At 41.3% G+C, this 24370-nt stretch overlaps 1 protein-coding gene across 1 annotated transcript in view; it reads right to left on the bottom strand.

Annotated features, from left to right (window-relative positions):
* LOC112068092 (SH3 and cysteine-rich domain-containing protein-like) overlaps nt 1-24370 on the bottom strand; it is an 82052-nt gene that overhangs the window by 56037 nt on the left and 1645 nt on the right. The window contains 2 exon segments of the mRNA XM_070438030.1: nt 2129-2262; nt 18939-19317. Of these exon segments, the coding sequence (XP_070294131.1) occupies nt 2129-2262; nt 18939-19317 (513 nt within the window).

Genomic DNA, 24370 nt, shown 5'->3' with positions numbered 1-24370 from the left:
ATAGAACCGCACAAGCTGTATATTTTCTGCGTGGGACGTGTGATTCGATATGAATGACTTAAAAGCCCCTGTGTAGTCGTGACTGCCAGTTCCCTTGAGTACAGTGGACGACGGCGAAATGACGGATGGGTGTTCGTATTCTCTGCAACTACCCCCGCCCCCCTTCTCACAAACTGTATCCTTGATCATCCTGTTGCTGAATTCTTTTTACGAGCTGCCTATTGACTCATATGGCAGCTGCAGTGGACTTTGAGGTCCACCATGATTATTCAATACTGTATTTGCAGTGCCGCATTACTAATCTATCTTTCCTGTCTTTGTGATGAGTACATTAATCTCTGTGGAGTTGTGCCTCGCTGCACAATATGTTCCACACCACATCTTTAATCTGGTATTCTGTTGGGACTTTTGAGACGAATATATGAACATGTGAATAATACTAAGGAACAGGCTTCAATCCCGATTGTGTACTTCTAACAGAATGGCATGTACTGTAGGGCGTCAATAAATTACATGTAATGAAAAGATGCCTCGAGTCCAGACCTATTGATTTTGGATTAATGCTTTATGCAGGGAGACATACTGTACTGTAGGCATGAAGAGAGGTTGATGGTGCTGATGATGACGTTAATACAATATTTTCAATATGTTCTTTGGCTAGCTGGAGAGAACGCTGATGATTACACTGATGATGTGTGATAGAACATAGTGTATGTATCTCTATGGATGATGACAGTGGTGTAATTGATGATGACATTGATGACGACAATAATGACGACACTGGTGATGATGTCTATAGAGATACAGTACATACAGTATTATACTAGTATAGTACTACATTTAGTTCTATACTGAACAAAAATATAAATGCAACATGCAACAATTTAAAACGTGGAAAAAGTAAAGGGTTTTGAATACTTTCTGAAGACATTTAATAGAAACAAATACACTGAACAAAAATATAAATGTAACTTGCAACAATTTCGAAAATGTACTGAGTTACAGTTCATATAAGGAAATCAGTCTATTGAAATGAATTAATTAGGCCCTAATCTATGGATTTCACATGACTGGGAACACAGATATGCATCTGTTAGTCACAGACACCTTAAAAAAAGGTAGGTGCGTGGATCAGAAAACCAGTCAGTATCTGGTATTTGCCTCATGCACCGCGACACATCTCCTTCGCATAGAGCTGATCAGGCTGTTGATTGTGGCTTGTGGAATGTTGTACCACTCCTCTTCAATGGCTGTGCGAATTTGCTGGATATTGGTGGGAACTGGAACACGCTGTCGTACACGTCAATCCAGAGCATTCCCAACATGCTCAATGGGTGACATGTCTGGTGAGTATGCAGGCCATGGAAGAACTGGGACATTTTCAGCTTCCAGGAATTATGTACAGATACTTGCGACATGGGGCTGTACATTATCATGCTGAAACACAAGGTGATGCGGGTGGCGGATGAATGGCACGACAATGGGCCTCAGGATCTCGTCATGGTACGTATGTGCATTAAAATTGCCAGCGATAAAATGCAATTGTGTTCATTGTCCGTAGCTTAAGCCTACCCATACCATAACCCCACCGCCACCGTGGGGGACTCTGTTCACAACGTTGATATCAGCAAACCGCTCGCCCACACTGTGCCATACAGGTGGTTTGTGGTTGTCAGGCTGATTGAACGTACTGACAAATTCTCTAAAACGAACTTCGAGGCGGCTAATGGTAGAGAAATTCATATTCAATTGTCTGGCAACAGCTCTGGTGGACATTACTGCAGTCAGCATGCCAATTGCACGCTCCCTCAAAACTTGAGACATCTTGTGCATTGTGTTGTGCTACAACTGCACATTTTAGAGTGGCCTTATTGTTCCCAGCACAAGATGCACCTGTCTTGATACACCATCTTGATATGCCACACCTGTCAGGTAAATGGATTATTTTGGCAAAGGAGAAATGCTCACTAAAAGAGATGTAAAAAAAATTGTGCACAAAATTTGAGAGAAATAAGCTTGGGATATATTATATCAGCTCATGAAACATGAGACCAACATTTATTTACATGTTGCATTTATATTTTTGTTCAGTGTATATTTAATTTTGTGACGATGTTGAGGCTCTTACCAGCTTGCCTTGGCAGCGTTGCGATCCCACTCCTTTCTCACACTTGTGGTGGATGCTCATCTTGCAGGCTTTGCAGCGAAGGCCATGCTTGGCTGTGTTGCCTGCCAGCATCACCACATGCTTGGAGGTGGTGCCTGTTGAAAACATTAATCTTTATGTGATGTGTTCAGAAATTATTTGGCTGAATTATCTACATTTTCCATTACACAGTTCATTCGGGAATTCCCATGGCAGAATAAAATTCCAAAACATAATTCATTCCGCATTTTCCATGACACAGTACAATTTCATGACTCAATTCACTCAGCATTTTTCATGACAGAAGAAAGGGGATTCAATCACAAATACAGTACCATGCCATGCCATGTCAAATCAAACTTTATTTATCACATGCGCTGAATACAACAAATGTAGACCTTACCGTGAAATGCTTACTTACAAGCTCTTAACCAACAGTGCAGTTCAAGAGGAGTTAAGAAAATATTTACCAAATAAACGAAAGTAAAACATTTTAAATAATATAAAGTAACAGAATAACATAACAATAACGAGGCTATATACAGGGGGTACCGGTTCCGAGTCAGTGTGCGGGGGTACAGGTTAATTTGTACATGTAGGAAGGGGTGAAGTGACTATGCATAGATAATAAACAGCGAGTAGCAGCAATGCACAAAACAAATGGAGGGGGGCGGGGGGTCAATGTAAATAGTCCGGTGGCCATCTGATTAATTGTTCAGCAGTCTTATGGCTTGGGGGTAGAAGCTGTTAAGGAGCCTTTTGGTCCTAGACTTAGCTCTCCGGTACCGCTTGCCGTGCAGTAGCAGAGAAAACAGTCTAGTGACTTGGGTCACTGGAGTCTCTGACAATTTTATGGTCATGATTGCTTTTACCAGACTACATGCAGAGGAATTCAGGACAGGTTAACTATCATTCTGTTGTAATCACAGTCATTGCTACTAAGTACTACTAAGACATTGCCCATTTGCAGTGCTGTCAATCTCAGCCACAGCAGCGTTCACCTTGAGAGTGCAGTGGACCAGACTTATCTAGACTTGTCTGTCTAGCTAAGGTAAATAAATCAAGTCTTCAATAAACAAAGGGAACAAATATGACCTCCCTCAACCCCAAACCATTTACCGCAAACTTCCTTTCTTAAACTTTGATTAAATTGGACCCAACTTAATCTAATACTCTTCTCCTCAGTGTCTAGATGCGCTTCCATTCACATTCAAAATCTTTCCCCTAGTCTGGCTACAACAAAAAAATATCCCCATGTGGAATTATACCTCCTGTCTCTGTGTCTAAACTGCCGCGTTTCATTGATGTATGAGTCACAGACGTTGGCATAAATGAAGATTAATTAGGCTTAATTGCGTTCGGAAGTTATGAAACAGACAGTGTGACTTTCTGTAAGCGAGAGAGAGAGAATTGTTTGGGTGAAGGAGCCCTGGTGATGATAGCAGATGCTTGGCACCATCTTTCTGACTGGCTTCCAAATTTTTATGAATGGTATTTTTTGGGTCGGGAATCAGCAGCACGCTTAGGCTGTCTGTAAATAAAGTTTTTTCCTAAAGACATTTGCCACTGATAACCTTATCACAGGGCTCACATTTTTAACCTTTGACCCTTGGAATGACAGAGCAGAGGGTTGTTTCAGCCTCACTGAGGAAGGTTAGTACTTTTGAATGAAGATATAGATTAAATCCTTGCCACGTATACCATTCTAATGACATGTAGCATGTGGCTGGCCTGAAGAACTGCAGTTAACCACCACTGATTAAACGAAATGTCCTTAATACTGGATTTTATTATCTGTTATCTGTGTCTATATTTCCGTATCAACCCCTTTTCCTCTCTTTTCTGCCCATGTTATTGATTGGCTTTGTAGAGTAGACTTCACAATAGCGTGTTCCTATGAAACCTAACTGATATTTAATTCCATCGACAATGGTGATCACGTAATAATATGCAACATATGAGTCTGTGATACAAAAATTACGTATTTACCTGGGTTATTTGATATTAATGGTTAACAATTAATATTGAACTAATAGTAAGACATTTCTGTCCTGTTAGTGTCTGTGTTTTTATGGTCTCCACTCTAGTTCCCTGGAGCTAATCTGGGCGTATGGTCACCAGAGATGGCTTGAGCTGACAAATTAGTTAAAGACTGCATTACATAAACAAGATGTGGTGGGTGTAACCGAGATAGAGATAGCCAGGAGGAGTTTAGAACAATTCCTAATTTTCTCTAAATCATCCTTGCATCTGGGAAACTAAGCCAGGGTGGGGTTAAGACAACAACCGACGTGCAGATAACAACAGGATGAACCCAGAGTGGCTTATCAAATCAAAATCAAATTTATTTATATAGCCCTTCTTACATCAGCTGATATCTCAAAGTGCTGTACAGAAACCCAGCCTAAAACCCCAAACAGCAAGCAATGCAGGTGTAGAAGCACGGTGGCTAGGAAAAACTCCCTAGAAAGGCCAAAACCAAGGAAGAAACCTAGAGAGGAACCAGGCTATGAGGGTTGGCCAGTCCTCTTCTGGCTGTGCCGGGTGGAGATTATAACAGAACATGGCCAAGATGTTCAAATGTTCATAAATGACCAGCATGGTCAAATAATAATAATCACAGTAGTTGTCGAGGGTGCAGCAAGTCAGCACCTCAGGAGTAAATGTCAGTTGGCTTTTCATAGCCGATCATTAAGAGTATCTCTACCGCTCCTGCGGTCTCTAGAGAGTTGAAAACAGCAGGTCTGGGATAGGTAGCACGTCCGGTGAACAGGTCAGGGTTACATAGCCGCAGGCAGAACAGTTGATGCTCCTTGGTCTGCATGAGGGGGTTTGAACCAACCATGAATGAGCATTGTTAGTGTCAGCTATACATAGTACTCTGCATTTGTGTAAATGTTTGGTTACTCGGTCCAACACTCAAGGGTGGGGGGTCGACCAGCCTCATTATTGCAATAAATAATCGATATTAAATAAAGATGATTGTTTGAAGAAATGACAAAATCTCTTTCAGTACTGCATTTCCACGACAAGCCCCACTGTCATTTGCCATTTGTCTGGCAAAACGATTTGCTTCCAGTAATTGATTAATCAATGAGCACGTGCCCATGCAGCCCAGACACTGTGTGTGTGTGAATATGTGAACACACAAAAGCCTGATTGATTCCTTCACATCGCACCGAGGCAGAGTGAGCCCTGGTTTGTTTGAGTTCTGTTAGTGTCCATGTTGACTTACTGCACAGCCCTCATTCATAATTTACAGTGGAATCTGGATTAGCGTTGAGATGTGATACAGGCCCAAATTACAGTAGTAAAATCTGATCCATAGGATGAGAGCTGAATATACAGGTGACGTTTGGAGAGGCCCTGTCCAGGCTAGACTGATGAGACTGTCTGTGTCTCTGCCTCCCGTCAAACTGAAATTATCCTTAATTAATGACTTGTTGACGTGACTCTCAACGCATCAGTGCTTGAATTGAGCTGGTGTACACCGGTATGGACTACATCGGCGTACCAGCACCTAAAATGTAGAACTCCAAGAGCAGGAATGAACAAAACTGCAAAGAGCAACAGCCATAGTTCCCATTAAAAAACGGTCATATAGGTACACAGTAAAAGCAGTAAAAACAGTACTCAATGCCTTCCAAGCCATATGAGTTCACATAGTTGTAACACTTATTGAATATCTGCATACAAAACAATTTGTATATTGTAATTTCATACAAAGTTGTAAAGTACTGTCTATGAGCACCGACCTATAAAAAAGGTTAATGATGACGCAATTATCATCATAAATAACTTTTTTTCTTAACAGGTCATGAATGACTGAGCACACCTTCACATCCCCCATCCGTCCAAAACAACTTTAACCAGAGGGAAAAGATAGGTTCTTATCCTGCAGTCTGTCCTGTGTTGTTTGACTAAGCCTCATTAATAGACAACAACAGGAGTTGTTAGTGATACTGAGATGGAAACCAGAGGAATAGGATCCTTGTCAGATCACAATCAACAACAAGGCAACAAACAAACCAACAGCAACTGTAAACCAGAGGGGAACATGAGCCCTATAAACCTACACCTGTAGAGATTTTGTTCACGCAAAGTCAGGTTATTGATAGTCTTGTGCACTACAGTAGACTTCATAGGCCTGGCAAGGTTAGGTTACTGCTAATGTCAAATGTCAAGGTTACAACAAAGTGAACTCATACTAGTATGACTTGGAAGGCATGGATTACTGTTTTTACTGCATTTACTGTGTACCCTTTATGACTGTTTTTAATAGGAACTGTGACTGGCCTTGATCACAATATATTGTGATCACTGCAATATCTATCTGGATAGCTTAGAGTGCCTGATTGACAGCATAGAAAACCAGTGTAGCCACTTGGAGACAATGAAACAGTAATCATTCACGTCTCTTCCTGTTGAAAGCGGAACGAGGGAGAGCTTGGTTTGTTGTTTTTGAAAGTTTGTTGTTTTAAAAGTGTATTGAAAAGTTTCTTAGTAGCTTGCTATCTTTTGAGTTTGGATCCCGCAACCCGGTTGGCATTAGTTGCTGGGACTGCTACTCTCTGTCCAGCACAGGAGGTTAGTGGCACCTTAATTAGGGAAAACGGGCTCCATTCGTTCCATTCCAGCCATTATTATGAGCCGACCTCTCCTCAGCAGCCTCCACTGCTGTCCAGTGATCTTGCCGACCAAGGCCGGGTCTGAGGAGCTATTTAGTGTAGCTGCTAGCCAGCTGTTAGCTTGCTGCCTATCAAGCTAGCAGGGTTTTCTTGAGGGCTTGAATGTGGCTGGGACCACGGGTTGTCCCGGGCTTGTGGCTATGTAGATCCCTGCTGTTTATTGTTTTCAATCTTCCCACGACCTGACCTGTCTGGAACTGCAAGGAGTAACAGCGCAACCTACTTTGCTACCATGACAAAGACCAAAGCTGGCAGGAGTACCATTGAGGACAGTGGTGTCTCTCTATCACAGGTGAAGGATCTTTTAAACAATCAAAAATAGTTCTACAAGCAGTAGTTACAACAACAAGAAAATAGCTTCAAGTGTTTTGTCCAAATACTGGTGGAGTCAACTAATAAAAGAATGCACGACCTGACCAGAGAGGTCCAGGACCTGAAGAACAGTTTGCAGTTCTCCCAAGATGACAGCAATCTGTAAGTCATTGAGAGAGGACATCATTTCTGTATGTGAATCCATGATAACAATGACAGAGAAATCAGATTATCTCGAGGTACAATCAAGGCGACACAACATTGTCGTGGACGGAATTGCAGAATCTCCACATGAGACCTGAGGACAAAGTGAGGGAAATTATCTCAGAGAAACTGAAGATGGACCACAGGAAGATTGAGGTAGAGCGCACCCACAGAACTGGAAAACCCACCACCGGGCCCAGGTGACAGGCCCGATAAGTGGTCAAGTTCCTGAGGTTCAAGGACAAGGTAGCTATTCTGGAAAGAGCCAAGAACATGAGAGGAACATACATCTTCCTCAATGAGGACTATCCTAAAGCTGTGCGCCAGAAGAGAAAATAACTTATCCCAGCCATGAAAGCTGCCATAGTGTGTGGGGTCATTGCTTGAATCCGCTATGACAGGCTCATTGCACACCCTCCCTCCCAAAAGACTGGAAGGGATGATAGAGCCAAGCTTATGGGTTCGTAGCTTCAACCCGCAGCACACACACACACCAACTGATTAATGGAATGTATATTTTGTTTTCTTGCTTTGTTTTCTCTTTTCCATGTTATGTCTTTCTCTGATAAGCTACCCAGGAAAGGGCTGAAAATAGCCAATATTAATATATGTAGCCTTAGAAATAAGGCTACATATATAACATTCATATAATAGCCATTTCTGAGACTCACTTTTATAATTAATTTGATGATACAGCAGTAGCAATACAAGGATATAACATCTATAGAAGAGACAGACATGCTTATGAGGGAGGTGTTGCTGTATATATTCACAGCCATATCCCTGCAATGCTTAGAGAAGATCTTATATCAAGGGTTATTGAAGTGTTGTGGTTACAGGTTCACTTTGCACATCTAAAGCCTTTTCTTTTGGGATCTTGCTATAGGCCACCAAGTGCTTACAGTCAGTATCCAAATAATGTGTGAGAAATGCTTGATAGTGTGTATGTGATGTAAACAGAGAGGTCTACTTTCTTGGGGACCTGAATATTGACTGGTTTTCATCAAGCTGTTTGCTCAAGAGGAAGCTTCTCAATGTAACCAGTGCCTATAATCTGGTTAATCAACTACCAAGGTGTTTACAAACACTACAGGAACAAGATCATTCACATGTATCAATCACAGTTTTACTAATACTGTAGAACTTTGTTCTAAAGCTGTATCTGTACTCATTGGATGCAGTGGCTATATCCAGGAAAGCCAAAGTTCCAATAGCTGGGCCTAAAATAGTGCTGTGACTCTTATGTGGATGATGTTGAAGATATTTGTTGGTCTGATGTGATTAATAAGGAGCATCCAGGTGCTGCACTTGAGGAATTTATGAAATTGCTTCTTCCAATTATTGATAAACATGCACCTGTTAAGAAACTGACTGTTAGAACTGTTAAGGCTCCATGGATTGATGAGGAATTTAAAAACTGTATGGTTGAAAGAAATGAGGCAAAAGGAGTGGCTAATAAGTCTAGCTGCACAAATAACTGGCTGATTTACTGCAAATTGAAAAATGATATGAGTAAACTCAACAAAAAGAAGAAGAAACTGTATTATCAAGCCAAGATAAATGATATAAAGAATGATGGAAAAAACGTTGGAGTACTTTAAATGAAATTATGGGCAGAAAGACAGCTAATGAAGCCACTGAAAATCTTAACAAAGAGCTGCAGTCTGTTTTGGAATGGGTGGCCAGTAAAAAAATGGTCCTGAACATCTGTAAAACTAAGAGCATTGTATTTGGTACAAATCATTCCCTAAATTAGACCTCAGCTCAATCAGGTAATGAATGGTGTCGCTGTTGAACAAGTTGATTATCTTGATTATTGTCCAGTCGTGTGGTCGAGTGCTGCAAGGAAAGACCTAGTTAAGTTGCAGCTGGCCCAGAACAGAGAAGCATGTCTTGCTCTTCATTGAAATCAGAGGGCTAATATAAATACTATGCATGCCAGTCTCTCTTGGCTAAGAGTTGAGGAGAGACTGACCGCATCACTTCTTCTTTTTATAAGAAACATTCATGTGTTGAAAATACCAAATTGTTTGCATAGTCAACTTACCCACAGCTCTGACACACACACTTATCCCATCAGACATGCCACCATGGGGTCTTTTCACAGTCCCCAAATCCAGAGCAAATGGAAGAAAGCGTACAGTATTATATAGAGACATTATTGCATGGAACTCTGTTCCATCTCATATTGCACAAATGAACAGCAAACCTGGTTTCAAAAGACAGATAAAGCGACACCTCACGGCACAACGCCTATCCCCTATTTAACCTAGATAGTTTATGTGTATGTATTGATATGTAGTCTACGTGTGTCTTTTTTAAATTAATGTAGTTCTGTCCTTGAGCTGTTGTCTATTAATGTTCTGTATTATGTAATGTTTCATGTTTTGTGTGGACCCCAGCAAGAGTAGCTGCTGCTTTTGCAACAGCTAATGGGGATCCTTAAAAAATACCAAATATTACCAAAGGCCAAATTAAACCCTTGTCACACAGTTGTTGAATGGAGGTGCTTTCACTGACTCATTGTGATAACATGGAAAAATGATGAGAACCCCTCACGCTGAATGAGATGAGTGCAGCTATAGAATGAGCCATGGTGCCCAAGTGCCTAGACACTTCCATCTGACAAAAGCCATCCCCACTTCCCTTTCAGCTGGGTATTGACATACGGTGGTGAATGGTGGCTGGTGGGGTGAGTTGGCAAGAAGCTTCAGATTATAACAGGAGAAGTGATGGCACCATGGCAACAGCAGTAATAGTTTGGACAAGTGCCAGACCTGAACCATTTATTGTCACTTTCTGAACTTTTTCGCATTTTGTTGAGTTACAAAGTGGAATTTAAATAGATTTGAGCCCTAGGACCATGCCTCAGGACTACCTGGCATGATGACTCCTTGCTGTCCCCAGTCCACCTGGCCGTGCTGCTGCTCCAGTTTCAACTGTTCTGCCTGCGGCTATGGAACCCTGACCTGTTCACCGGACGTGCTACCTGTCCCAGGCCCGCTGTTTTCAACTCTCTAGAGACAGCAGGAGCGGTAGAGATACTCTCAATGATCAGCTATGAAAAGCCAACTGACATTTACTCCTGAGGTGCTGACCTGTTGCACCCTCGACAACTACTGRGATTATTATTATTTGACCATGCTGGTCATTTATGAACATTTGAACATCTTGGCCATGTTCTGTTATAATCTCCACCCGGCACAGCCAGAAGAGGACTGGCCACCCCTCATAGCCTGGTTCCTCTCTAGGTTTCTTCCTAGGTTTTGGCCTTTCTAGGGAGTTTTTCCTAGCCACTGTGCTTCTACACCTGCATTGCTTGCTGTTTGGGGTTTTAGGCTGGGTTTCTGTACAGCACTTTGAGATATCAGCTGATGTAAGAAGGGCTATATACATCAATTTGATTTGATTTGATTTAATTGTACTTTCTTGTCATTGATCTACATAAAATAATATATAATGTCAAAGTGAAAAGAACATTCTATTAAAAATAATAATAATAATATATATATATATATTTTTTATAGAATGTTCTTTTCACTTTGACATTATATATTATTTTATGTAGATCAATGACAAGAAAGTACAATTAAATCTAATCAAATCAAATGTATTTATATAGCCCTTCTTACATCAGCTGATATATATACAGTACCAGTCAAAAGTTTGGACACACCTACTCATTCAAGGGGTTTTCTTTATTTACTATTTTCTATATTGTAGAATAATAGTGAAGACATCAAAACTATGAAATAACACATCAATCATATCAATCATGAATCATGTAGTAACCAAATCTAAATATATTTGATATTCTTCAAAGTAGCCACCCTTTGCCTTGATGACAGCTTTGCACACTCCTGGCGTAGAACATTCCGGAGCAGCTTAGTAATGTCATTTACTCGAGCTCCGGGATAGGACAGTGTTTTTGCACCAGGAACAGTGACATTTCTTACCATGGAGCTGCCCAAAATCACGGCTGGCGAGAAGGACGAGGAAATCTGCCCACTTCCATGCTTCACAGGATTCGGAGAACCCTTTAAGGACGGGCGAGAGGCAGGATAACTTGAGCCCGTAGCTCCCAACGCCTGGTGCAGGCCTCTGACAGATGGAGAAGCCCCGCTCGATCCAGAGCAAGGACGGAAGGTTGCCGATGTCGACTTCGAAATTGTAGGGGAAGGAATAGGCACAGCGTTCGCAGACACAGGTACCCCCAGCGACGAAGGAGTAGGAAGATCAGACTCCAGGGCAGCGAAACTATTCATTGTTTGTATCCGCTCCGGGCCTCTCGTTGGGAGTGTAGCCTACTTTGCGTGAGGACGCGGTCTTCGGATTCCACAGCTCGTGACATGCAACCATAGTTAATTGGCATGCTCCTCTTGCTGTGCTCCTTCGACTCCACTATCACATGGGGGAGGAGAGGCAGGAGATGGCTCCCCTGGCGATTGAACTCCGGGCAACACCAGCCAGTCGGACAATGACAAACGGCAAGGCAGAGATGCAGACAAGCGTGAACTCCGTCCAGCTACCGGTGTAGAAAAGGTAAACATTCCACTCTGCTTTTTCCCCAGTTTCTTACGTAGACTGGCGACCTGCTTGATCAAGGAAGCCACTTCAATCCTCGGCAAGCAAACAATTGTTGCATTGGAACTCCGAGTGATCCAGCGCTGGAACCGTTCATTTACTTCTCCAGACAAAGAGGGCTCCATTGCACAACTCATCTGGGACTAACTTCTTTAGCTTGATGGCTAGCTAAGGTTAGCGGCTCTGTCAAGCAGGCTTCAACCTGTCTGTTAAGTGGGATTCCGGGACAAAAAAAAATGCGTTTCTAGCTGTTAAAAGCTAACCGCATCGCAGAATTCATGCAAAAACATGTTCAGGATTTACAGTGGGGCAAAAAAGTATTTAGTCAGCCACCAATTGTGCAAGTTCTCCCACTTAAAAAGATGAGAGAGGCCTGTAATTTTCATCATAGGTACACTTCAACTATGACTGACAAAATTAGGAAAAAAAATCCAGAAAATCACATTGTAGGACTTTTTATGGATTTATTTGCAAATTATGGTGGAAAATATGTATTTGGTCAATAACAAAAGTTTATCTCAATACTTTGTTATATACCCTTTGTTGGAAATGACAGAGGTCAAACGTTTTCTGTAAGTCTTCACAAGGTTTTCACACACTGTTGCTGGTATTTTGGCCCATTCCTCGATGCAGATCTCCTCTAGAGCAGTGATGTTTTGGGGCTGTTGCTGGGCAACACGGACTTTCAACTCCCTCCAAAGATTTTCTATGGGGTTGAGATCTGGAGACTGGCTAGGCCACTCCAGGACCTTGAAATGCTTCTTACGAAGCCACTCCTTCGTTGCCCGGGCGGTGTGTTTGGGATCATTGTCATGCTGAAAGACCCAGCCACGTTTCATCTCTTCAATGCCTTGCTGATGGAAGGAGGTTTTGTATCTCACGATACATGGCCCCATTCATTCTGTCCTTTACACGGATCAGTCGTCTGGTCCCTTTGCAGAAAAAGCCCCAAAGCATGATGTTTCACCCATGCTTCACAGTAGGTTATGGTGTTTCTTTGGATGCAACTCAGCATTCTTTGTCCTCCAAAAACGACGAGTTGAGTTTTTACCAAAAAGTTCTATTTTGGTTTCATCTGACCAATATGACATTCTCCCAATCTTTTCTGGATCATCCAAATGCTCTCTAGCAAACTTCAGACGGGCCTGGACATGTACTGGCTTAAGCAGGGGGAACGTCTGGCACTGCAGGATTTGAGTCCCTGCGGCGTAGTGTGTTACTGATGGTAGGCTTTGTTACTTTGGTCCAGCTCTCTGCAGGTCATTCACTAGGTCCCGTGTGGTTCTGGGATTTTTGTCACCATTCTTGTGATCATTTTTAACCCTCGGGGTGAGATCTTGCGTGGAGCCCCAGATCGAGGGAGATTATCAGTGGTCTTGTATGTCTTCCATTTCCTAATAATCGCTCCCACAGTTGATTTCTTCAAACCAAGCTGCTTACCTATTGCAGATTCAGTCTTCCCAGCCTGGTGCAGGTCTACATTTTGTTTCTGGTGTCCTTTGACAGCTCTTTGGTCTTGGCATAGTGGAGCTTGGAGTGTGACTGTTTGAGGTTGTGGACAGGTTGTCTTTTATACTGATAACAAGTTCAAACAGGTGCCATTAATACAGGTAACGAGTGGAGGACAGAGGAGCCTCTTAAAGAAGGAAGTTACAGGTCTGTGAGAGCCAGAAATCTTGCTTGTTTGTAGGTGACCAAATACTTATTTTCCACCATAATTTGCAAATAAATTCATGAAAAATCCTACAATGTGATTTTCTGGAGGTTTTTTTCTCATTTTGTCTGTCATAGTTGAAGTGTACCTATGATGAAAATTACAGGCCTCTTTTATCTTTTTAAGTGGGAGAACTTGCACAATTGGTGGCTGACTAAATACTTTTTTGCCCCACTGTATATCTAACGAAGATTGGTTACCTTTAGTCAAAAACAACAAAAACAACAAACCGAGTGTTTCCAGCATACAGTGTTCAGCTGCGCACTGGGGTGTTTTTCAGGATAAAAATAAACGGGACGGAGCTAAGCACAGGCAAAATCCTATATGAAAACCTGCTTCAGTTTGCTTTACACGAGACACTGGTAGAGGAATTCACCTTTCAGCAGGACAATAACCTACAACACAAAGCCAAATCTACACTGGAGTTGCTAACCAAGAAGTGAATGTTTCTTAGTGGCAAAGTTTTGACTTAAATCTGCTTGAAAATCTATGGAAAGATTTGAAAATGACCTTCTAGCCACGATCCTGAACACTGTGACAGAGCTTGAATAATTTTGAAAAGAATAATAGGCAAATATTGCACAATACAGGTGTGCAAAGCTCTTATGAAACATACCCAAGAAAACTCACACCTGTAATCGCTGCCAAAGGTGTTTCTACCATGTATTGAATCAGGGGGGTGAATACTTATCTAATCAAGGTATATTAGTGTTTTATTTTTCATGAACCTTTAAAAACATTTTTCTTACAATTTGTCATTACAGAGTATTTTATGCAGATCGTTGACAAAAAAATGACAATTCAATCCATTTCAATCCCACTTTGTAACACAATAAAATATGAAGAAATCAAAGGAGTGTAGACTTACAGTAGGTGGCCAATAACCCAATGACCACTCTGACAGAACTACAGTGTTCCTTGGCAGAGATGGGAGAACCTGCCAGAGAGTCCAGACGGAAGCCACTCTTGAGAAAAAAGCACATGACAGCAGGCCTGGAGTTTGCAAAAAAGGCATGAGAAGGACTGAGCGCCAAAGGCAAAAGATTCTGTGTTCTGTTGAGACAAACATTTTTACTCTTTGGCCTGAATTTAAAGCGCTATGTCTGTAAAAAAAAGGTAATACTCATCACTCGTCTAACACTATCTCTACCGTGAAGCATGGTGGTGGAAGCATCATGCTATGGGGATGCTTTTCAGCGGAAGGGACTGGCAGACTGGTAAGGATAGAGGGAACAATGAATGGAGCCAAATACAGGCAAATCCTTGATAAAATCCTAGACTGGAGCGAAGATTTATGTTCCATCGGGACAATGATCCCAAGCATACAGCCAAAGCAATGCTGGAATAGCTTCAGAACAAGAATGTAAAAGTCCTTGAATGAACCAGCCAAAGCCCAGACTTGAAAATCTGTGGAAAAATTTGAAGATTGCTGTTCACCGCTGCTGCCCATCTAACTTAACAGAGCTTGAGAAAGTCTCCAAGGACGAATGGTAGAAAATCCCCAAATCCATATGTGCAAATCCATATGTGCAAAACAACCTACCCAAGACGACTCTAAGCTGTAATCACTGCCAAAGGTGCTTCTAGAAAGTATTGACTCAGGGGTGTGAAACTTATGTAAATTCTGTATTTCATTTTCAATAGATTTGCTAAAATATTTAAAAACATTTTGTCATTTTGTCATTATGGGGAATTGTGTGTAGACCTATTTAATCCATTTTGAAATCAGGCTGTAACACAACAAAATGTGACTCACCACCTGGATTTGGTTTTATGTAGCAAAATTTGAAATTGTGTTTCTTACATTGGATAAAATTAGACTCAGAGCTACAAAATGGTATATCATACACTGCATTTGAGGAACAATGGGAAACTAATTATGCTTTGAAAATGTATACATTTGCAAACTCACTTTTGAGAAAATGGCCTTTGAATGTTTTGGTTTCTAGTGAAGAGCTATAATTTGTCAACACCCATTCAACATCGTTCACCCCATCTTAAGCTTTAGCCCCACCCATCTCGTTCCGCTCTCACAACGTTTAGAGTGCACACTTGACGCTCTGGCCGATGATTTGTTTACCTCTGGATAACATGAAAACAGCCTAACCAGCTCTGCTGTCAACAATTTCATTACGCTTTTTTGCCGACGTTTACTGACACCAACCATATTCAACGGGTGTTGTACACTTTAGCTTAAGACATGTAGCTAGAAACCTTTGAATGAGTAGGTGTGTCCAAACTTTTGACTGGTACTGTATTTATCACCCCAGAATGGCCGTTATTCCAGAGGCGCAATATTTTTTTATGATGCATTTGGTGATGTTCAATTATCGCACAAAACGTATAAACAAAAGCATTCACTGTGAAAGTCGATACATGTAGGCCCTTCATATATATGCTATGCGCAGCACATTAAATGTATACAATTCAATAAAACAAGACTTGTGACTGTCGAATTTGTATAGAGTCTCACAATCATCACACATAACATAACACTGCTATCATCCTCTTTTACCACTTCACCAAATATTTTCCAAATATTACTTTTATAGCTCTCCTTTCTCTTTATTTTAACTCTCCTTTTGCAGCTTTTGTTTTATTGAATTAAACTTCGACAATGTCCTTTTTGCATCCGTGGATTGACGTTAACTTTTTCTGCCCTTCCCAAAAGCATTATTTGGCGATTGGCTGTGTAGGCTATTTGGCGCACATACAGTTAAACCCTGAAGTTTAGGCTTATGCAGTAATACCAGATAGCCTAAAGTAATGAAAGAAAAACCTCAATGTAGCCTATGTAAATTGCAAAATAATTATACTTTTTTATATGTTTTTAAGGTATTGTTTCTCTTTATTCAACCCGTACGCTACCCACCCGCCCTTTAGCCCCACAATATTTATTGACCCTAAACCCATCTGCCCAGCGACTGCAGGTTGAGTCAACCCGCGCATAACTGGCCTCCATACATGCCTTATAAGCTGCATTAAGTCTGTTTGTTCAATACTCATACACACACGCTTACACGCATAGCTTACAGCTAGAATATTATTAATATCGAGGCATTCAGTAAAAGCTGGACGATTATTTATCACCTCTTTTCAACTGTAAATTACTTTCCACCCTCTGTCACCCCCCTATAACTCTCCTATTCACTCCCCAGTAACAAGGTAGACGTTTATTTAATAGGTAATTTGCAGCAAGGCCCTTTAATCAATAACCGAGTAACGCGCAGTGCTCAATCAGAGGCAACTAATCTGCTGTGGAGTTCCCATCACGTTCAATAAGAGAGACTTTAATGGCCAAGGCCTACATCCGCGGAACGCAAAGAGCCTTCTAGTCAATTAAATGGCTTTTTGAAAAGCCGACTGAAGCTTATTTCCACCAAAATTTGAGGGAGCAACGCACAAGACATCTTTCAAGTGCTTGGGGCCAGTCAGAAAAATAATATCACCTTTAGAGAGAGAGAGAGAGGTGGCGAGAGAGGGCTAGATAGTATAGCATGGACTTTTCTGAAATATTTTTTGCGACAAAAGCAAAAAGTGCAAACAGGGTGTTGTTGACTCCTGGCAGAGAATTCTCAACAGGTGTTCTAATACGGCTTACTTCCAGCTATCTACAGTCTAGACAGGATTTAGAGATGCATTGATCGCTGAAGAATGTTCATCAGGCCCCTTAATTGATGCATAGCATCAACAGTGAAGAGGTGACTCCGGGATATTGGCCTTCTAGGCAGAGTTCCTCTGTCCAGTGTCTGTGTTCTTTTGCCCATCTTAATCTTTTCTTTTTATTGGTCAGTCTGAGATATGGCTTTTTCTTTGCAACTCTGCCTAGAAGGCCAGCATTCCGGAGTCGCCTCTTCACTGTTGATGTTGAGACTGGTATTTTGCGGGTACTATTTAATGAAGCTTCCAGTTGAGGACTTGTGAGGCGTCTGTTTCTCAAACTAGAAACTCTAATGTACTTGTCCTCTTGCTCAGTTGTGCACAGGGGCCTCCCACTCTTCTTTCTATTCTGGTTAGAGCCAGTTTGCGCTGTTCTGTGAAGGGAGTAGTACACAGCGTTGTACGAGATCTTCAGTTTCTTGGCAATTTATCGCATGGAATAGCCTTAATTTCTCAGAACAAGAATAGACTGACGAGTTTCAGAAGAAAGTCTTTGTTTCTGGCCATTTTGAGCATGTAATCGAACCCACAAATGCTGATGCTCCAGATACTCAACTAGTCTAAAGACGGCCAGTTTTATTGCTGTTTTAATCAGTACAACAGTTTCAGCTATGCTAACATAATTGCAAAAGGGTTTTCTAATGATCAATTAGCCTTTAAAAATGATAACCTTGGATTAGTTAACACAACGTGCCTTTGAAACACAGGAGTGATGGTTGCTGATAATGGGCCTCTGTACGCCTATGTAGATATTCTATTAAAAATCTGCCGTTTCCAGCTACAATAGTCATTTACAACATTAACAATGTCGACACTGTATTTCTGATCAATGTTATGTTATTTTAATGGACAAAAAATTAGCTTTTCTTTCAAAAACAAGGACATTTCTAAGTGACCCTAAACTTTTGAACGGTAGTGTACGTAATAACAAAGCACTTTTTACATAATAATAAAGCACTATTGTTCCTCAAAAACTCAGAGAGGAAACAAATGATCCATTCCCCTGGTACTCCCATCTCCCCAACACATCAAACAACACCAAAAGCACGTGGTCCCTACCTACCGTCTGTTTTGTTTTATTGGCTAGCTGAGAGGCTGTCAAACACTGGCTTAGCAGATGGTCTGAAGCGACCCTCATTACTACCTTGTTACATAAGCTCCCGGTGGTCCCTGCCTGCATGGTGCCTAACAAGGGGGCAAGGAAGGTGGAGCATCTGTTTGGGGACCGCCATATGGAACTGTGCTGCATGTCAGACACTGAGAGAGACCGACTGACCTCTTTCACTAAGCACCCTGTTCATACTGCAGCTCCTGGACAGCTCTGACACATTTCCGCTGTCGGGCTGTTCCTACGGGAATTAAGCTAGTGGTTAAGTATGACTCTATGACACTTGTGACCGCCTGACACATTTTGATGGATAGAACTACAGCTCACCGAGAAAGGGGTGGTTTCATAACAATGCTTTCCCTTAATCATTGGAATACCATATGCAGTAATTACAGAGGAGCATTTCAAAACATCAACGAGAGTCACTGGATAAGTGACACCTTCCAGATCATCTGCATTGAGGTTTTTTCTGCAATACAATGCGGTGCAAATGTTTATTTGGGTTGGAAGGTTGACCATTACCTACGATCATGTGGTTGCAGACGTCGCAGAAGATGGGCTTCTTAAAGATGTGCTCCATGAAGCCGTGTCCYGTGGGGTCGATGGCYAGGGGGTGGCGTCCCGGGGAYTAGACCAAGGAAGGMGGGGCACARGGGATYGCCGGGGGCGCATTAGAGATCACCAGGTTGGAGGTTGAGCGAGGGGGGGCATGGTGGACAGGGTGGACGGGATTGGCCACCGTAACCCCGATGATGCTCATTTGGCCTGTGATGCTGCTGTTGTCTGAGAGCAGCTCTGTCGACAGCTTGGCGTCACTGTTGTTGCGCTGAAAGAAATTGTCTGCGCTCTTGCTGCGCATTCTCTTGGTTTTGAAGGAAAAGGAGCGCTTCAACTTTTGCATCTGGAGAGAGAGAGAGAGAGAGAGAGAGAGAGAGAGAGAGAGAGAGAGAGAGAAGCTTGAGAAGAAATTGACTATAGTCCCATCATAATATATTAAAGCATGTTTATTACATACCGTACAGTATGTATCAAATTCAGTCAATCTTACCCATACATACTACAGTCATGAGCATCTTTGCTCCTGAAACTTCCATCACTATACGCATTACATCTGTACAAGGTTCCGTAAAGTCCTGTTCTGCACTATTACTCCTTATGACTTCTCATTGGGCTGTTCCAAGAAAACTAACATTTAGTCTTGCCTCAACTGAAAGAGACAACCATTCATGAACTTTCATTCATTTGTAGCTTTCTGATGCTCAATATTGCCCACTTACATTGCCAGGGCAACCTGATTTTGTTGTTGTTGTGAAAACTCTGTATACAGTAGGTCCGGTCCCCCACCTCGAAAGGAAATGCAATTTCCTGGGTTAGGCTATGCATCATGGAGGTAGCTTATCATTTCTACCATGCTGGGCGGCAATTCCGTGACAAACCTGAATCAATTTCATTACTGCTTCTCTTTTTTAAACTATAATTTATAGAGCAAACCTGGAGACAGGAAACAGCTCCTCTACAACCTCTAGAAAATGTTTTTCCTCATCTTGAATGACTTATCGTTTACTACGCTCCCACTTGGGTCATGACAAAGTCTCAACCGAATGATTCTCCAACAAACGATAATTTCATTGCTTCCGAATCTGTCCAGTCAGTGCCTGCAGCGTCACATTGTAAATAATAATTTGTTCTTAACTGACTTGCCTATTTAAATAAAGGTTAAATAAAATAAAAAAATAAACATTGAAGAACACTTCTTTATAAATTATGGTGAATGACGGTCATAGAATGGTCTCATAAAAACATGATGTTCAATTACACAGGACAGGGTTGGCTCTGTAATGGGGACCCAACACCAGGGTGAATTGAGTGCCTATTTTCTGCTTGCTATTTAGGTGCATTTGTCACTGCTGTTCAATCGAGTACAGGCTTAACTGAATGAACAACAAAGACGGAATGCAATATGACATTTTATTAAATAGTTTGGGGAATGACCTCGTTTCCGAGGGAAAATCCTCGATGCCAGATGATGTGATGGCAGGTAGCCCTATGCAGGGCTGCTGGCATCGAAGCCCCCCGCCCGCTGGGGTAAAGGAGTTCCAGTGACGGGCCTTAAGATTAATATAGCTGCTGGTGGTGGGGAAGTGGATGGTTGTTGAAAATTGTTGCTAACAAACAGCAAGTGATAGAACATGGGTAAGTTGACATACAGTATAAATACATCCCAAGAATTACACCCATTGGTTGAGAAAGAGGAAGGTGATAATTGCAAGGTTAAACAGTGTGAGGAATGTGGATTATTGTGCTGTGTTATAGGCTATAAGGTAAGTAGGTGAATGACATTCCGCACATGGCTAATAGGAAAGAGGAGAAGAAACAAGACGCTATTTTGATGATGATACATTTGTATTCATTCCCAATATGCCCGTGGAATAGGAAACAAAGTGAATTATGTTATGCTTCAGACCAGCCTTCATGATTGAACTTATGTAAACTACATTTGATCTGGTTTTATTAGATTGGCCTCAACAATGATTTCTAGGTTACATGACTGGAAAGTGTTGAGGTTAACACACATAAGCCTATACAGTCAGAGGATCATTAATGTTTGTTAAGTTGAAATCACCTGGGGTGATCAATGATTGTATAACAGTTCAAATCAACTGAGTGGCGTTGTGGCAGCAAGTGTATGATCATGACCTATTGATTACTCAGGTCAATCTGGAAACAATCAATCCAGCCCTCTACCACCCACACATCACGGTACTCTGGGAATTCACTGAAGCTTTGATGTAGCCTAGCCTTCACTCTAGGAGATGGTGATTAGGAAAGAAAATACCTATCGATAATGTTCAGAAACACACAACGTTCTCACTGAGAAACGCTACCTTTTCTGTTTGTTTACCTTTTTAGTAATGAGATGTAAATGAAACTACGGTCGAGATAAAAAAAAATTGGCATACATTGTGGCATCTTGAAAGTCAAATTGTAACGTTATCTCTCTTTCCATTTCGATTCAAGTCTAATTGAATTAAACAGATAAGGTGGGGTAAGACATGAGCTGATAACTTATCTAAGGAATACCTGTTTTCCATTTCAATAGGGCCTGGCTGAGAAGTATAATCATAAAAGCAATGTCTAGCATTGTCTAGCTACAGGAGCATTATCATTGAATTTTGCACTTTTTTCTCTACTAAGACCAGAGAGCGACATAATACAGTAGACATTAGTACTTTATGAGCATACAATGCATGTGTGTTACCCAAGAAAAGCACATTTTTTGTCCATTAAAATAACATCAAATTGATCGGAAATACAGTGTAGACATTGTTAATGTTGTAAATGACTACTGTAGCTGGAAACGGCTGATTTTATATGGAATATATACAGTACATATGCGTACAGAGGCCCATTATCAGCAACCAGCATCCCGGAGTCGCCTCTTCACTGTTGACGTTTAGACTGGTGTTTTGCGGGTACTATTTAATGAAGCCGCCAGTGGAGGACTTCTGAGGTGTCCGTTTCTCAAACTAGACACTCTAATGTACTTGTCCTCTTGCTCAGTTGTGCACCGGGGCCTCCCACTGCTCTTTCTATTCTGGTTAGATCCAGTTAGCACTGGAATAGCCTTAATTTCTCAAAACAAGAATAGACTGACGAGTTTCAGAAGAAAGTTCTTTGTTTCTGGCCATTTTGAGCCTGTAATCAAACCCAAATGCTGATGCTCCAGATACTCAACTAGTCTAAAGAAGGACAGTTTTATTGCTTCATTAATCAGAACAACAGTTTTCAGTTGTGCTAACATAATTGCAAAAGGGTTTTCTAATGATCAATTAGCCTTTTAAAATTATAAACTTGGATTAGCTAACACAACATGCCATTGGAACACAGGAGTGATGGTTGCTGATAATGGGCCTCTGTATGCCTATGTAGATATTCCATAAAAAATGTGCCGTTTCCAGCTACAATAGTCATTTACAACATTAACAATGTCTACATTGTATTTCTGATCCATTTGATGTTATTTTAATGGACAAAAATGTGATTTTCTTTCAAAAACAAAGACATTTCTAAGTGACCCCAAACTTTTGAACGGTAGTGTATAAAAAAATATATTGTCCACTCTCTCCCTCTCTCCCTCCCTCAGTAAGGGGATGATCTGTCTGTGTTATGATTAAGTCACAGAGCTACTATGGAATTAAATAGAACATTTACTGTACCTCAATTCTAAAATGATTTGACATGCATTACATTGTATAGAAAACATTTGCACCTATATATTGCTTCCCAACTATGAAAAATGAAACAAACTACTTTCTGGATGAAGAGCTTTCAGCTATTTCTATTACTAAACAATGAAGGCTCAAGGATGCAATGTTCTCTTTCTCAAGACTGGAAATTAACATAAAGGTTGTCAGCATAATAAGAAAATAAATGCATCAAGCAACACCAGACTGTCAGTGCACCATTGGGAAATAGCTGGCTGTTGATACGGGATCTATCACAAGAGCAATAGCCACATGGACAAGCTTAAAAGGAGCCATGAGAAGGGGGGGAGGATTTCAAGCTAAAACCTAATTTACCAAAAACACCTCAGGGAATATGATGAATTTTGAATTTCCCAAGGAAGCTTAAATAGTGTTTGTCATTAAGACTATACAAAATGAGAGTTTTAGCAAAGATACTGATGCAAGTTTTGATAGGGCACTTAACTTTTCTTACTTTATGAACCCCAACTTTTCCTTAAAAGGAAAAACCATAAATGTCACATTCAAATGAATGAAAGAGTCCCTATATGGTGTCTTCAAAAAAGTAGCCTAGCTTCTTTCTCTGCGACTTCATGAACATGTATTACAAATGGTTTATTATGCATTTTGAGTGAAATCAACAGTCTGTGCCATGTGCATTGTTGAATCACCCATGTGAGGTATGGTTCCATGCACTACTCTGACCTTCTAGAATGCTCTAGAACCCTCAAACTCAACTCTGGACCTCGAAGCCAGTTCCACTGCGTTTTTTTTATTGTTCCCCTCTAATCAGGGACTGATTTAGACCTGGGACACCAGGTGGGTACAATTAATTATCAGGTAGAAAAGAAAACCAGCAGACTCCGGACCTCGTAGTGTAAGAGTTGAATACCCCTGCCCTAGAGTATCAAGGGAATTCTGAGAGCAGGCCAGTAACCGAAAGGTTGCTGGATCGAATCCCCGAGCTGACAAGGTAAAAATCTGTTGTTCTGAGCAAGGCAGTTAATCCACTGTTCCCCGGGCGCCAATGTCGATTAAGGCAGCTCTCTCTGATTCAGAGGGGTTGGGTTAAATGCTTTTCCCTTTCTAAGATATTATTTCTGATTATTAAAGAGTATAATGGCACCTGGCTAAATAGTTCATTATCCATTTAGAAAGCAATCAACATACTCAAAGTCATGCACCTCTCAAAGGAACCCAACCATAGCATCCCAACTGAGACACCTGGAAGCAAGTAGTACAGTTGCTTGCCCACAGCTGCTAACTATGCCAGGATACCTACCACGAATCCCTTCAAATCGCACAGTCTAGTGACCACATTTACTGATGTGTAGGGATAGGGAGTGCTACAGTAATGTAACAATGAAAGGGAAAGAGTTCTCATTTTGCCATCGCCGGAGCAACTGGCTGCCATGGAGAGGAAATGGAAAAACTGAAATGAAAACAGGTCAGTGATGAAAGAAAAACTCAGAAGCGTGTCTAAAGTGTCCTGCTTAAGCCCGAGAGCTTTGGGACAGGAAGGGAGCGTAACTGGTTTAAAATCTACAACTGTAGTGATAGTGATTGGTCCAGTATTTTACATCTAATTGAAGTACTTACGCAGGGTTACAGGTGACCCAGATAAATGGGTGTGGACTACAAAACTACAGATATGGGATATTAATTTGATCACTCTATTGTTGCTGAGAATATTCCTGCAGAGCAGGAAAT

This window comes from Salvelinus sp. IW2-2015, unplaced genomic scaffold (assembly GCF_002910315.2).
Source record: "Salvelinus sp. IW2-2015 unplaced genomic scaffold, ASM291031v2 Un_scaffold83, whole genome shotgun sequence".
NCBI lineage: Eukaryota > Metazoa > Chordata > Actinopteri > Salmoniformes > Salmonidae > Salvelinus > Salvelinus sp. IW2-2015.
This window is presented reverse-complemented; position numbering and strand designations above follow the sequence as displayed.